This window comes from Colias eurytheme, chromosome 17 (genome assembly GCF_061535395.1).
Source record: "Colias eurytheme isolate Ceu_HAF_F1 chromosome 17, ilColEury1 Martin Lab GWU primary, whole genome shotgun sequence".
Taxonomy (NCBI): Eukaryota; Metazoa; Arthropoda; class Insecta; order Lepidoptera; family Pieridae; genus Colias; species Colias eurytheme.
Window position 1 is genome coordinate 10,786,618 of NC_142996.1, and position 10,430 is coordinate 10,797,047.

Sequence of the window (10,430 nt, forward strand, 5' to 3'; positions counted from 1 at the left end):
TAGGGGAGAAAAAAAAAAAAAAAAAAAAAAAAAAAAAAAAAAAAAAAAAAAAAAAAAAAAAAAAAAAGAAAAAAAAAAAAAAAAAAAAAAAAAAAAAAAAAAAAAAAAAAAAAAAAAAAAAAAAAAAAAAAAAAAAAAAAAAAAAAAAAAAAAAAAAAAAAAAAAAAAAAAAAAAAAAAAAAAAAAAAAAAAAAAAAAAAAAAAAAAAAACCCCTGTCAATAATAATACTTATTCTTAACACTATTAGGTCTCCCAATAGGGGAGATACCTGTCAATAATTACAATTAAAAATTAATATCACAGATATAAATATAAGATATAAAATATTAATATAAAATATAAAATATTAATAGGTCACTAGTTAAAAATGGTCAACTTAACACTATTAGGTCTCCCAATAGGGGAGATACCTGTCAATAATTACAATTAAAATAAATATCACAGATATAAATATAAGATATAAAATAATAATATAAAAATATAATATAAAATAAAAATATAAAATATTAATAGGTCACAAGTCAAGTCAATAAAAAAGTCAATACTTATACTTAATCAGTCTCCCAATAGGGGAGGCACCTGTCAGTGATTACAATAAAATAAAATAAAAATGGAAATGAGCAGCAAATACTAATATGATATTAGTAATACCTAGTTAGTATTATAGTCTATAGTTCAGTTTAAAAGTCAATCTATAAGTTATACGATATTATTATCGTACGGTTCGACCTACTAAGCTAGCACTAGCTTACTAAAGCTAGCTAGTCAGTACTAACCACTCAAGTCAATAATTAATAATTATTATTTTTACTTAAGACTATCAGGTCTCCCAATAGGGGAGTCGCCTGTTTATGATGAATAGAAATAAATGAATGAAAGATAATAATATTATAAATAAAATTATTATAAATAATAATATTAAAAATATATATATATTTGTGTTGTGTGGTATATGGTCCCTAAGCACTCAGTATATAATACCTTAGTCTAACAGCTACACCAAAAATGATGTAGCTGGTCTATTTTTACAAAATACTAATATACAAATACAAAATATAAATTAGGTTAAAAAGAAAACATTAATTCGCCACCACGTGTTTACTGTTTTGTTGAATCTTGCACCCGTGACCTACTTAGATATTTCTCCCGAAATACGTTATGAGAAGTTAAGATAATTTATTATCTTTGTGCGGGAAGATGTATAGAATATCAACACACTAATTTAAGTAGGAAACACGGTGGGGGGAAAGGGGGAAAAGTATAGTTTTGGCAGAAGAAAGTTTCTACTTGTAGGTTAGAACACTCTTTGGTGTCTATCTTCGCCAATTTTCAACCGATTTCCCCGGGACAAAAACCACAGGCTTTATTTTAATAAGACGCGTCTATTTACACTTGTATCGTTCCACCATGCACTGAGTTAGGGAGGATTGCCACCGCCCGGCTTGCCGAAAATTGTTTGTTTTACCTTATGTATGGGTCCTAAAAATCCCAAAATTTTCACAGGCACTCGTTTCACTAATACCCACAACACTACAGTTCCGGTTCGCGAAGTCCCCGATATAAATCGGGACTTCCCAGCGACGCCGTACTTTTGTTAAATTAGTAAAAATTTCTTTCGGTAATAACTTTTCACAGGCTCACTCGATTTTAAAACCGTTTTCGCGTCCGTATCTGTTGTCCAAGCGCGCATCCACTGGTATATTACACTAGTGTGTAAGATGAAAAAATACCACTTTTGCAAAAAATAAACTCAGGAGCGATGCGATTTAGCTGTCAACGGACCGCGTTCGGGCAAATGACTGGGGTTAGGTTAGGTTAGGTTAGGTTAGGTTAGGTTAGGTTAGGTTAGGTTAGGTTAGGTTAGGTTAGGTTAGGTTAGGTTAGGTTAGGTTAGGTTAGGTTAGGTTAGGTTAGGTTAGGTTAGGTTAGGTTAGGTTAGGTTAGGTTAGGTTAGGTTAGGTTAGGTTAGGTTAGGTTAGGTTAGGTTAGGTTAGGTTAGGTTAGGTTAGGTTAGGTTAGGTTAGGTTAGGTTAGGTTAGGTTAGGTTAGGTTAGGTTAGGTTAGGTTAGGTTAGGTTAGGTTAGGTTAGGTTAGGTTAGGTTAGGTTAGGTTAGGTTAGGTTAGGTTAGGTTAGGTTAGGTTAGGTTAGGTTAGGTTAGGTTAGGTTAGGTTAGGTTAGGTTAGGTTAGGTTAGGTTAGGTTAGGTTAGGTTAGGTTAGGTTAGGTTAGGTTAGGTTAGGTTAGGTTAGGTTAGGTTAGGTTAGGTTAGGTTAGGTTAGGTTAGGTTAGGTTAGGTTAGGTTAGGTTAGGTTAGGTTAGGTTAGGTTAGGTTAGGTTAGGTTAGGTTAGGTTAGGTTAGGTTAGGTTAGGTTAGGTTAGGTTAGGTTAGGTTAGGTTAGGTTAGGTTAGGTTAGGTTAGGTTAGGTTAGGTTAGGTTAGGTTAGGTTAGGTTAGGTTAGGTTAGGTTAGGTTAGGTTAGGTTAGGTTAGGTTAGGTTAGGTTAGGTTAGGTTAGGTTAGGTTAGGTTAGGTTAGGTTAGGTTAGGTTAGGTTAGGTTAGGTTAGGTTAGGTTAGGTTAGGTTAGGTTAGGTTAGGTTAGGTTAGGTTAGGTTAGGTTAGGTTAGGTTTTTTTTTTTTTTTTTTTTTTTTTTTTTTTTTTTAAAAGCACCCGCCATCGCAGGGTGTTGTCTGCTTTTTCTCTAGAGTATAGTCTAGAGACATTTATTTTCTTTAATCAATAATAAACACAATTTTTCTTTATTTACAATATGGGCACATAATATTAAAATACAATTAAATTTTAAAATACGAATTTACAGTATACAAAAAAATTTTCAAAATAATAATAAAATACAATAATTAAAAGTCACTTTAAAATTAACAATTCAAACAATACAATAAAAATAAAACCAATACAAGTAAATATACAAATTAACACGGCACAACAATAAAACTTAACCCTAACATCACAGCTTATCACAGTTTCTTTTGTTTACCACCCCAACAATGTATTTACAATATTCCAGGAATTCAGATCTCGTATCATCCCCCAGGGCCGCGGGCAGATTCTCACCCGTCATCGCGATGCCCAATTTTTGCTCAATAACATATCTATCTCTTGCAAAAATCGGACACTCGAGCAACAGGTGAGAAACCGTCTCGTCGACTCCGGGCTGACACAGGCACGATGGATTCTCCTTCAGCTTGAATCTGTTCAAGTAGAAGGCGAATCCACCGTGTCCAGTCAGTGCTTGTGTGGTGTGGTGTGTGATGTCTATTTTCCGTACTATTTTGTATGCAGCAGCAGCGCTTGGGAAAAAGAGCTTCGTGCCTCCAGCCGTCTCCCCCACATCATATCTCCTGTCCCATTCCCCGATCGTATCCTGTCTCAGGATACGCTTGACGAATGAAACAGGACACAGATCGTAGTCGGGTTTCTTCTTCGACCCCAGAGCGGCCTCCTTGGCTAACTGGTCCACTCTTTCGTTCCCCCTTAGCCCTGCGTGCGCCTTGATCCAAAACAGAGCGACCTCCCGCCTCTGCGAAGCAGCTTTTCGGAGGGCCGCCCTTGTTTGCACAGCAAGGGGGTGGGGGGAACCGAGTGTGACTGCCTGGAGGGCCGATCTGGAGTCGCTGAAGATGCCGACCTTCGACACTCCACTCTTGCAGGCTCTAATTACTGCTCTTTGGAGCGCTAGGAGTTCGGCCTGGTAGACGGTGCAATACGGCGGCAAAGCAAGCTTGACGGCCTTCGTCTCGGCCTCCCCCTCCCATACGGAAAGGGCGGCTCCGACTCGACCCTCAATCTTGCTGCCGTCCGTGTAGATCCTATGTACGTGGCTATTAGCCACGTCGGAATACGAGTCCTCGTCCACCAGCCCGAACCCCAGCCCTTCCTGCTCTGCCGGATGTGGGTCCTCAATCGCCGGAGCCATTCTTTCCACCTCCCTGTCTCCCAACGCTGGGTGCGACACCCCCTTCTTGATCCCATATAATCTCGAGACTTCGAGTATTCTGAGGTCAAGGGGGAGTATCCCGGCCAACAGCATAGCTGAGTTCAGGGAGACGGTCCGATATGCTCTGCAGATTTTTTGGGCAAAACCCCGTTGCACGGTGTTCAGCCTTTTTTGGACCCCCATCTTTTCCACGGTGGGTGCCCACGCTGCCGATGCATACATAATAGTCGGTTCGATAACAGCTACATAAATAGTCCTAATAATATCTGGGCTAAGTCCCCAACCAACTCTGGCTGCCCTAGCCAAGAGTTTATACCGGGCGATTGCCTTTTGGCATACCGTCCCGACGTGGGCGTTGAAAGTAAGGCCGCTGTCAATTGTAAGGCCCAGTATTTTAATATGTGAAAAATATTTAATTTCCACACTCCCCATAGCGAGCCGTGGCACGTCATATTTTAACCTCCTCGTCGAAAGGAGGGCACAAGTTTTGTGTGGTGCAAAATTTAATTTGTTATCTTTTCCCCATTCGTGTATTACGTTTAGGACACGGTTCGCTTTTACTTCTATTTCAAGGGCCGTATCACCCTCAAAGACCAGCACAATGTCGTCGGCGAACGCTTGACAGAATACTCCCATCTCCTCTAACATCCATAGCAGAGGGTCCAGCAAGAGGTTCCACAGGATTGGTCCACCTATGGATCCCTGCACGCACCCCTTGCTGGTCCCCCTACTTACTTCCACGCCCGCATATCTAACTTTCACCCCCCTTTCACTCAGGTAGCTGCTGATCACCCGCCTCACGTTCCCCGGGCACCCAACTTCAGCCAGCCGCACCTTTATGGCTGGCCACCAGGCGCTGTCGAAGGCTCCCTCTATGTCCAGCGATACCACAACAGAAATCTTCTTCTCCTCCCTCATATTTCTGATGTGGTTCACTAGTCTATAGAGGGCGTCCTCGGTGCTCCTCTGTGGCATAAAGCCATACTGGTGGGGGCTTATTTTGGGCAACAGGTAAAACCTGAGTCGGCCGACCAGCATCTTTTCGAAGATTTTGCCGAGAACAGGTAAGAGGCCGATCGGTCGATAGGCTTTCGGTACCCGATATGATTCCCTGCCCGGCTTTCGCAGTATAACCACGGTCGCCCACTTCCACTGTGCGGGGAAGTAGGCGGCAGAGAGGCATCTGTTGAGCAAGGCAAGGAACCATCCCGGGTTACAATCCACAGCGTGCTGACAGATGTCGGCCGTGAGGCCATCCGCCCCGGGGGCCTTCTTGGGGTTGAAGGACCTTACGGCTCTCTTCAACTCCTCCATGATGAAAGGAGGGTCATCCGGGCCCGCCGGTGGTTCGGTGTCCAAGGACTCCGCACTCCCGCGCACCCGACGATGTCCCTCACTTTCACCACTTTCCTGGTCCTCGGGGTAGAAGGTCTCCGCCAACAGTTCTGCCGAGCTCCGGGCATCGAGGGTCTCACCGCCCCTCGAAAGGGGCAGATCCTCCTCTCTCCCTGTGGCTCTATTAAGCACCCTGTAGATGCCCTCCCAGACCCCCTCCCTATCCTGTTTCCGGCAAAACTCCTTCCAACTCTTCTCTTGCGCTTCTTTCACTGCCTTTTCATACATCTCTCTTTCTTCCAGGTACAATCCAACCACGCGGTCTCTGCGATCAGGTGCTGCGTTTCGGATCCTGCGTCTCCTCGTGGCCACCTGCTTCTTCATCTGCGCGAGCTCATCATTCCACCACGACAAGGTGAATTTCTGTGTGTGTTTTTTGGTCGGCATTGTGTCTCTGCATGTCTGTGTGATTGCTTCAGTGTATCTGTCTATTGCGTCATCTATTTGTTGTGTGCTGTGTATTGTGTCTATGTCTTGTATAGTTAATTGTCTGTCCGACATCAGCTGGGTCAGTTTCTCATGAAACTGAGTCCAGTTTGCCTTGTGTGTGTTAAATATGCGTGTAGTTCGTATTATGTTCGTGCCTGTGGATTTATGTTGTCTGATGCCGAAGGATATGCCGTTGTGGTCCGAGCTCGTGAGACTCTCCTCAACCCTCCAGTTGTCCACTCGGTTCAGCAGATCGTCGGAGCACGCTGTCACATCCACGTAGCTAGAGTACCTTTTCCCACCTCTAATGGTATCGAACGTAGGGATGTCCCCGGTGTTGAGTATGTGCATTCCCATTTCTTCCAGTACAGCAGACACATCTCTTCCTCGCGAGTCTTCCATTTCGCCACCCCACCACGGGCTTTTTGCGTTCGCATCGCCTCCCAGGACCATCCTATGGATACCCAGCTCACTCCCTATCCGCCTAAGATGGTCCAGGTAGAGCCCCACTGGTTTATCGGGCTCGAAGTAGAAGGACACTACAATCATCTCCCAGGCTTTGGTTCTGAGAGTGGCCACAACGATGTTGTTACTGCTAAGGCGTGTATGTAGTTCGACATCCAGTGTGTCGTCGAGTACTACAATACACGCCTTTACTGCTCCACCCCCTTCCCCTTCGCTCTGGAAGATCCTCACTCCATTGTATGTCCTCATACTTTTCGCCCCACCAACGTAGGGCTCTTGCAGCAATGCTACGCATGCCTTACGCTTGGTGGCTTCGAGCAGTAGCTCCCGTGTGGCGATTTGGCTCCGCTGGAGATTGGCCTGCAGCATTCGGTACTGGAAGGACTCACCTTGGGCAACCTTAGCAATACGCTACCGCCGATCTGGCCAGAGCATCCCACCTCTTTCTTTCCGTACACTCTCTGTCAAAGGCGCTGTGCTCTGCGCTGCCTTTCTTAGCCTTTATGCAGTTGATGCATTGAGGCACTTCTCCCCGCAGCCACTTGTCGCACTCGGTCTTCATGTGAGGACCGGCGCAGTGGCTGCATCGTTCCTTCTCCTCCCTACACATTCGTCTCGTATGCCCGTACCCAAGACAGCGCGAGCACTGCACTAACGGACTTTGATCCATCACTTTCACTCTACTTAGCCCTATATGGGCGTATCCTTCACTCGTGCATCTCTTCCATACCTGTGGACTCACCCTGGCCACTACGTGGTTCTGGAGGTGGTTCCTTGCTTTCATCACGTACGCTACTTCTACCTTTCTCTCTTCCCCCTTCAGGCCCTCAAGGATGCTTGCATTTTGATTACTGAATGCTGTGACGAAATCGTCAACTTCGCATTTCATTACATCCCTGAAGACTAGTAGAGGGCTCTTATTTTTTACATCTTCCACTACTAATCCCTCATTCTTTCTCAGCCTTTCCTTCACCTTGATTCTTTCTTCCTCATTCGCACAGCCGACGACCACCTTCCTGTTCTTCACCTTTCTTACCCTCTCTACTTTCACCCATCCGTCCTTTGCATCCACAGTCTTTCTGATCATTTCTAACACCTCATCACCCGTCTCTTGTTCGTCTTTGGATGACACCATGACCGAATGCAGGGCTCTTGCTTCGGGGAGTTTCTCTATGACTCCCTTCGAGACAACGCCCGCATAACTCGCCGTTTTGGCGACAGTCATGTTGCCCTCCAAAAGCGAGCTCAATTTATCCATTTTATTTTCATTCTCCCGCATGCTTACTCTCATATCTTCCATTCTTGTCATCATCTCTTTCATACTTTCTTTCATTCCTTCACTTAGGTCCAGATTTCTCACCAATGCGTCGTCAACTACGCTGGGACCAGCATCGGATGGCGGGGGGGGATGTATAGGGTCCCCACTACGCCCTCCACTACCAGCCCTGGCATTGGTGAGTTCAAATTCAATCTCTTTTATTATTTCATACATCCTTTCTAGCGCCGTAATTACCCCGTCTTTTATATCAGTCTTTAAATTTCGGGACTCCCGCAGGTGGGCTTTCCCTTTCAGCAGAAGGGCTTTCCCTTCTGCAGTCCGACTTTTAGGTGTTGCAGGCTTCTTCACTGGTTCGGAGATAGTGAACGTGTCACTGGCACGCCTCTGGGGAGTGTGGATCATGATGACTTAGGGGAGAAAAAAAAAAAAAAAAAAAAAAAAAAAAACACCCCTGTCAATAATAATTATTCTTAACACTATTAGGTCTCCCAATAGGGGAGATACCTGTCAATAATTACAATTAAAAATTAATATCACAGATATAAATATAAGGTATAAAATATTAATATAAAAATATAATATAAAATATTAATGGTCACTGATAGTTAAGAATGGTCAACTTAACACTATTAGGTCTCCCAATAGGGGAGATACCTGTCAATAATTACAATTAAAATAAATATCACAGATATAATTTATAAATAAGATATAAAATAATAATATAAAAATATAATATAAAATAAAAATATAAAATATTAATAGGTCACTGATAGTTAAAAATTGCCAACTTAGCACTATTTAAAATATTAATAAAATATTAATATTAATACGTCCGTAATAATTACAATTGGTCAACAATAAAAAAAAAGTCAAGTCAATAAATGAGTCAATACTTATACTTAATCAGTCTCCCAATAGGGGAGGCACCTGTCAGTGATTACAATAAAATAAAATAAAAATGGAAATGAGCAGCAAATACTAATATGATATTAGTAATACCTAATAAGTATTATAGTCTATAGTTCAGTTTAAAAAGTCAATCTATAAGTTATACGATATTATTATCGTACGGTTCGACCTACTAAGCTAGCACTAGCTTACTAAAGCTAGCTAGTCAGTACTAACCACTCAAGTCAATAATTAATAATTATTATTTTTACTTAAGACTATCAGGTCTCCCAATAGGGGAGTCGCCTGTTTATGATGAATAGAAATAAATGAATGAAAGATAATAATATTATAAATAAAATTATTATAAATAATAATATTATAAATATATATATATTTGTGTTGTGTGGTATATGGTCCCTAAGCACTCAGTATATAATAACCTTAGTCTAACAGCTACACCAAAAATGATGTAGCTGGTCTATTATATAGCTACACTTACAATAATTTACTAATGTACAAATACAGACTATTACATTAAAAAGAAAACATTCATTTGCCACCACGTGTTTCTTGTTTTCGTTTTTGTTGACCCGTGACCTACTTAGATTTTTCTCTTAAAAAACGTTATGAGGAGTTAAGATAATTTATTATCTTTGTGCGGGAAGGTGTATGGAATATCCCAGCACTAATTTAAGTAGGAAACACGGTGGGGGGAAAGGAGAAAAGTATAGTTTTGGCGGAAGAAAGTTCCTACTTTAAGGTTAAAACACTCTTTGGTGTCTATCTTCGCCAATTTTCAACCGATTTCCCCGGGACAAAAACCACGGGCTTTGTTTTAATATGCCGCGTCTATTTACACTTGTATCTTTTCACCATGCACTGAGTTAAGGGGGATTGCCACCGCCCGGCTTGCCAAAAATTGTTTGTTTTACCTGATTTACGGGTCCTAGAAATCCCAAAATTTTCACAGGCACTCTTATCACTAATACCCACAACACTGCAGTTACGGTTCGCGAAGTCCCCGATATAAATCGGGACTTCCCAGCGACGCCGTACTTTTGTTAATTTAGTAAAAATTTCTTTTGGTTATAACTTTTCACAGGCTCACTCGATTTTAAAACGGTTTTCGCGTCCGTATCTGTTGTCCAAGCGCGCATCCACTGGTATACAACACTAGTGTGTAAGATGAAAAAATACCACTTTTGCAAAAAATAAACTCAGGAGCGATGCGATTTAGCTGTCAACGGACCGCGTTCGGGCGGTTAGGTTGGTTAGGTTAGGTTAGGTTAGGTTAGGTTAGGTTAGGTTAGGTTAGGTTAGGTTAGGTTAGGTTAGGTTAGGTTAGGTTAGGTTAGGTTAGGTTAGGTTAGGTTAGGTTAGGTTAGGTTAGGTTAGGTTAGGTTAGGTTAGGTTAGGTTAGGTTAGGTTAGGTTAGGTTAGGTTAGGTTAGGTTAGGTTAGGTTAGGTTAGGTTAGGTTAGGTTAGGTTAGGTTAGGTTAGGTTAGGTTAGGTTAGGTTAGGTTAGGTTAGGTTAGGTTAGGTTAGGTTAGGTTAGGTTAGGTTAGGTTAGGTTAGGTTAGGTTAGGTTAGGTTAGGTTAGGTTAGGTTAGGTTAGGTTAGGTTAGGTTAGGTTAGGTTAGGTTAGGTTAGGTTAGGTTAGGTTAGGTTAGGTTAGGTTAGGTTAGGTTAGGTTAGGTTAGGTTAGGTTAGGTTAGGTTAGGTTAGGTTAGGTTAGGTTAGGTTAGGTTAGGTTAGGTTAGGTTAGGTTAGGTTAGGTTAGGTTAGGTTAGGTTAGGTTAGGTTAGGTTAGGTTAGGTTAGGTTAGGTTAGGTTTAGGTTAGGTTAGGTTAGGTTAGGTTAGGTTAGGTTAGGTTAGGTTAGGTTAGGTTAGGTTAGGTTAGGTTAGGTTAGGTTAGGTTAGGTTAGGTTAGGTTAGGTTAGGTTAGGTTAGGTTAGGTTAGGTTAGGTTAGGTTAGGTTAGGGTTGGTTAGGTTAGGTTAGGTTAGAGTTTAGG

General features: G+C 41.9%; 2 protein-coding genes across 2 annotated transcripts; both read right to left on the reverse strand.

The window, feature by feature from the left end:
- Positions 1-2,872: 2,872 nt before the first annotated feature.
- LOC149901485 (uncharacterized) lies at positions 2,873-4,467 on the reverse strand. The gene has a single exon (XM_090111928.1). It carries the CDS (start codon positions 4,387-4,389, stop codon positions 2,968-2,970), a length of 1,422 nt encoding a protein of 473 aa, XP_089968054.1. The 5' UTR covers positions 4,390-4,467; the 3' UTR covers positions 2,873-2,967.
- A 2,179-nt stretch (positions 4,468-6,646) lies between these two features.
- On the reverse strand, positions 6,647-7,930 carry LOC149901486 (uncharacterized). Its single transcript, XM_090111904.1, has one exon. It carries the CDS (start codon positions 7,925-7,927, stop codon positions 6,647-6,649), a length of 1,281 nt encoding a protein of 426 aa, XP_089968030.1. The 5' UTR covers positions 7,928-7,930.
- Positions 7,931-10,430: the final 2,500 nt, after the last annotated feature.